Source organism: Verticillium alfalfae, genomic scaffold (assembly GCF_000150825.1).
Source record: "Verticillium alfalfae VaMs.102 supercont1.7 genomic scaffold, whole genome shotgun sequence".
NCBI lineage: Eukaryota > Fungi > Ascomycota > Sordariomycetes > Glomerellales > Plectosphaerellaceae > Verticillium > Verticillium alfalfae.
In genome coordinates, this window is record NW_003315032.1 from 432444 (window position 1) to 435523 (window position 3080).

At 60.3% G+C, this 3080-nt stretch overlaps 2 protein-coding genes across 2 annotated transcripts; both read right to left on the reverse strand.

Moving 5' to 3' along the window:
* Window positions 1–1073: 1073 nt before the first annotated feature.
* VDBG_05966 (predicted protein) lies at window positions 1074–1820 on the reverse strand (the record flags this gene model as incomplete). Its single annotated transcript, XM_003003478.1, has 2 exons — window positions 1074–1438; window positions 1790–1820. 2 exons carry the CDS (start codon window positions 1818–1820, stop codon window positions 1074–1076), a joined length of 396 nt encoding a protein of 131 aa, XP_003003524.1.
* Window positions 1821–2428: 608 nt separating this feature from the next.
* On the reverse strand, window positions 2429–3055 carry VDBG_05967 (triacylglycerol lipase FGL2; the record flags this gene model as incomplete). Its single annotated transcript, XM_003003479.1, has 1 exon — window positions 2429–3055. The coding sequence occupies one exon, from the start codon at window positions 3053–3055 to the stop codon at window positions 2429–2431; it is 627 nt and encodes a 208-aa protein (XP_003003525.1).
* Window positions 3056–3080: the final 25 nt, after the last annotated feature.

Below are 3080 nucleotides of genomic sequence, written 5' to 3' on the forward strand. Positions count from 1 at the left end.
ACGCGTAATGTGGATGGGGATGGGATGCACGGATGTGAGGATCGTAGTGGGTTGTTGTTTTCACAAGAAAACAGGCGGGAGAGTTGGTGGTGTGGTGTGGAGATGGAGGTGAGGGAAAAGTGCAGGTAAGGGAGGTAGGTAGTGGTGCAGGTGCAGGCAGGTCAGAGACGCAGCCAGGACTGAATGACCAGGCAGGGTGGGTGGACAGGGTGAGGTGCGTAAGGCGAGGGTGAGGTGAGGGTCCGGAGCGGGAGACTTTCAGGGTTTGAAGCGTCGTGGGAGGGGAAAGGGGGGGGGGCAGGCTGCTTGGGCTTCCGGGGGGCGAGGGCAACTGGTGGGAAGTCACGAAGGCAAGGCCAGAACTCAGGTAGAGAGGTACCTCTCTTGAGCAGGATAAGAGGGGGGGGAAGCTGTGGCTGGCTTCCTTCCTACGCTACCTAGGCAGGTACCTGAGGTAGGTAGCTGGCTAGGTACCTTACCCGGCCTGGTAAACACTTATCGGGCTGGTTCATTGCTCCTGCTCTCCTCTTTGCTTGGGCGAGGGGAGAAGCGGGGGCCGCTGTGTCCTGCCCTCGACATGCTGGCTGTTGGCTACTAGCTCCTGGCTCCTGGCTCTGGCCCCTCGCGGCTGGCGGTTCGGGCATCAGCGGATGGACATGTGCAGGGACGGGGCCATGGCCGCGTCTGTGGACACTTGGGACAGTTCCAGCAGCCCCGGTCACGCACCTAGGTACCTGAGGTAGGTAGGTAGGTAGGTAGGTACGGTGGGATTCTTTTTCGACATGGGCTTTTTTCCTGGGAGGGGCCGAGCCAGCAATGCCTCGCCTCCTGGGGCTCCAGTTCGTCTCCTGTTGAACAACTCATCTGCCTTTGCCGCCTGATGACTGGCTGCTCGCCGGCTCGCTGGCACCTCATCAATCACGAGGGAGGGGCATCGAGTCCCGACCTGTTCTTGTTCTGCCTCTCCCCCTCCCCATCTGGATCATCTCGTCCAACCCACCACTTCTGCTTGATCCCGCCGCTATCAAGAGCCCCCTCGTCTACCGCCTCACTCTGCCGCCTGCCACGATATTTCAGATGCCGAGATTGCAGGTTGGGGCATCCTCATGTCGCCATGCGGGCTGGTCTGCCCATTCACCGACCATCATTGTCAAAAAATAGAAGTGGGAGCCCAAGCTCAACCGTGGCCCCCCGACACTAGTGCATAGCCCGCCCACTCCTCCAGCTTGCTTGATGGCTGGCTGGTTGGCGACGGGCGGCGGGCGGCGGACGATGCAATCTGGGTACGTACCGGTGGCCAGGCCACGCCTGTCTGCCAACCTCTCTCTGCCGTGGGCCGGCCGGATCTCCACTTTCCACCTCACCACGGGGGAGGGGGCAGGGCAGGGCGGGCGTGACCTTGCAGTGAGCGGCGCCAGTTTGAGCTGCTCATCACTATCTGTCCAGCGTGCCTACCAACCTACCTCTTATTTGTTTTGGCTCCTTTCCAACCCTTGGACAAATCAACAGCCACTCTCGCCCTCCCCGCCTCGTCAGCATCCTGCCACTAGACACAAAACAACAAACATGGCCCATGTGATAGTTGCACTCGTCCCTCATAGATTTATGACCAACGCCCTGCGCCCATCATTCGCGGCCAGCGCTAACCGTTGAGGCCACGCCAAAATGGGTCTGAAACACATTCTGGAGCGTGTTATCAGTGGGCGCCAGGTGGGATAGACAGGCTGAGGTAAGCCAGATGTTTGCTCACGGCCCAGCTCTCGCCCTCATAGAACTTGTGGAGACTCACTCCACTTGGGCTGATCATCTGCTGGGCACATTTTGCTGCTGGCTTGCTGGCCGAACGCATGGGACCGTGTCATTGCAGCAGGTGACACTGCCACGATCCCGAGCACGAAGTTGCTGTGTGTTTTCGAGTCTGTTTGTATTTTTATTTTTATTTTATTTTTTTACCCGTGGGGTCCTGCACTGGCCCGTGCAGCTGTCCATGCTGTTATACAGCATAGACCTGTGGAGCAGCCAAGGCACATTGGCACCTATTTTGGAAACCTTGGAGATGGGACCTGTCTAGACTCTTGTAGTCAATCTAGGCGGTAAAAGGACTGATCTTGAGGCGTCAGCGTCGGCGATCCGCAGTATCTGGTCGCTCCAGCCCGACGTCGCCCGACTGTCGAAGCAACATCATGTCACCCTGTGAACAAGATGTGTATCAGCAGCGAAGAGGCCATTATGCAGGGAGCAGTTTTAAAAAGCATAATCATACTACATTCAGACTGGTTTAAAGTAATACAAAGGGGCCAGGCAGCAGTCTCGTTACCCATAATCGCTCCAACCCACCAGTGCAATTGTGCGCCCTTTCCCATATGTTCGCTTCGGCCACTCATCCTGTTTACAGCTCAACGTGTCGCTTCGCCCGCTGATCAATCCTCTAAAGCTCCTCTAGCCGGGCATCGTCGTCATCCCCCTGGCCGTCAGGATACTTCTCCCGGCCCCAATTCGCAGGGTCCCCGCCGGGCACGCAGAGGCCGATGCGCCAAAAGTAGTCCCGGTGCGCGAAGAACAGCTGCCACAGCTTGAAGCGCGCCGGCACGCTCGGGAATCTCTTGACCCACCTGCGCTCCTGGGGCGCCGTCCCCTCGACGGGCCCGGCGAGTCCCTCCGCCCCCGCCTCCTGCACAACCTCGTCGGCCACCGCCTCCACTTCCTCGACCTCGACGTCGCCCTGCGCGATGCACTGATCGTCGCTGGCACCGCGGCAGACGACGACATCCTCGACCGACGGCGACAGGTCCGGCTTCGTGATGAAGAACTCACCGCCGTGCGAGCGGTACCCCCACTCCGTCAGTGGCAGCAGCGGGACGGGATCATCGGCGTGCGTCACGCGGCGGTACACGCGCTTCTCTGGGTCCGCGGCGCCGGCGGCCTCGGCGTCGAGCGCAAAGACGGCATCGACGTAGTCACACAGCGGCTGGTTGCCGACCTTGGGCTCGCCAAAGGTCGTCACGAGGAGGTCGTCCCAGCCGAGGGACACGCGCAGCTCGAGCGCCGCCAGCATGGCGACGGCGCCGCCGAGGCTGTGG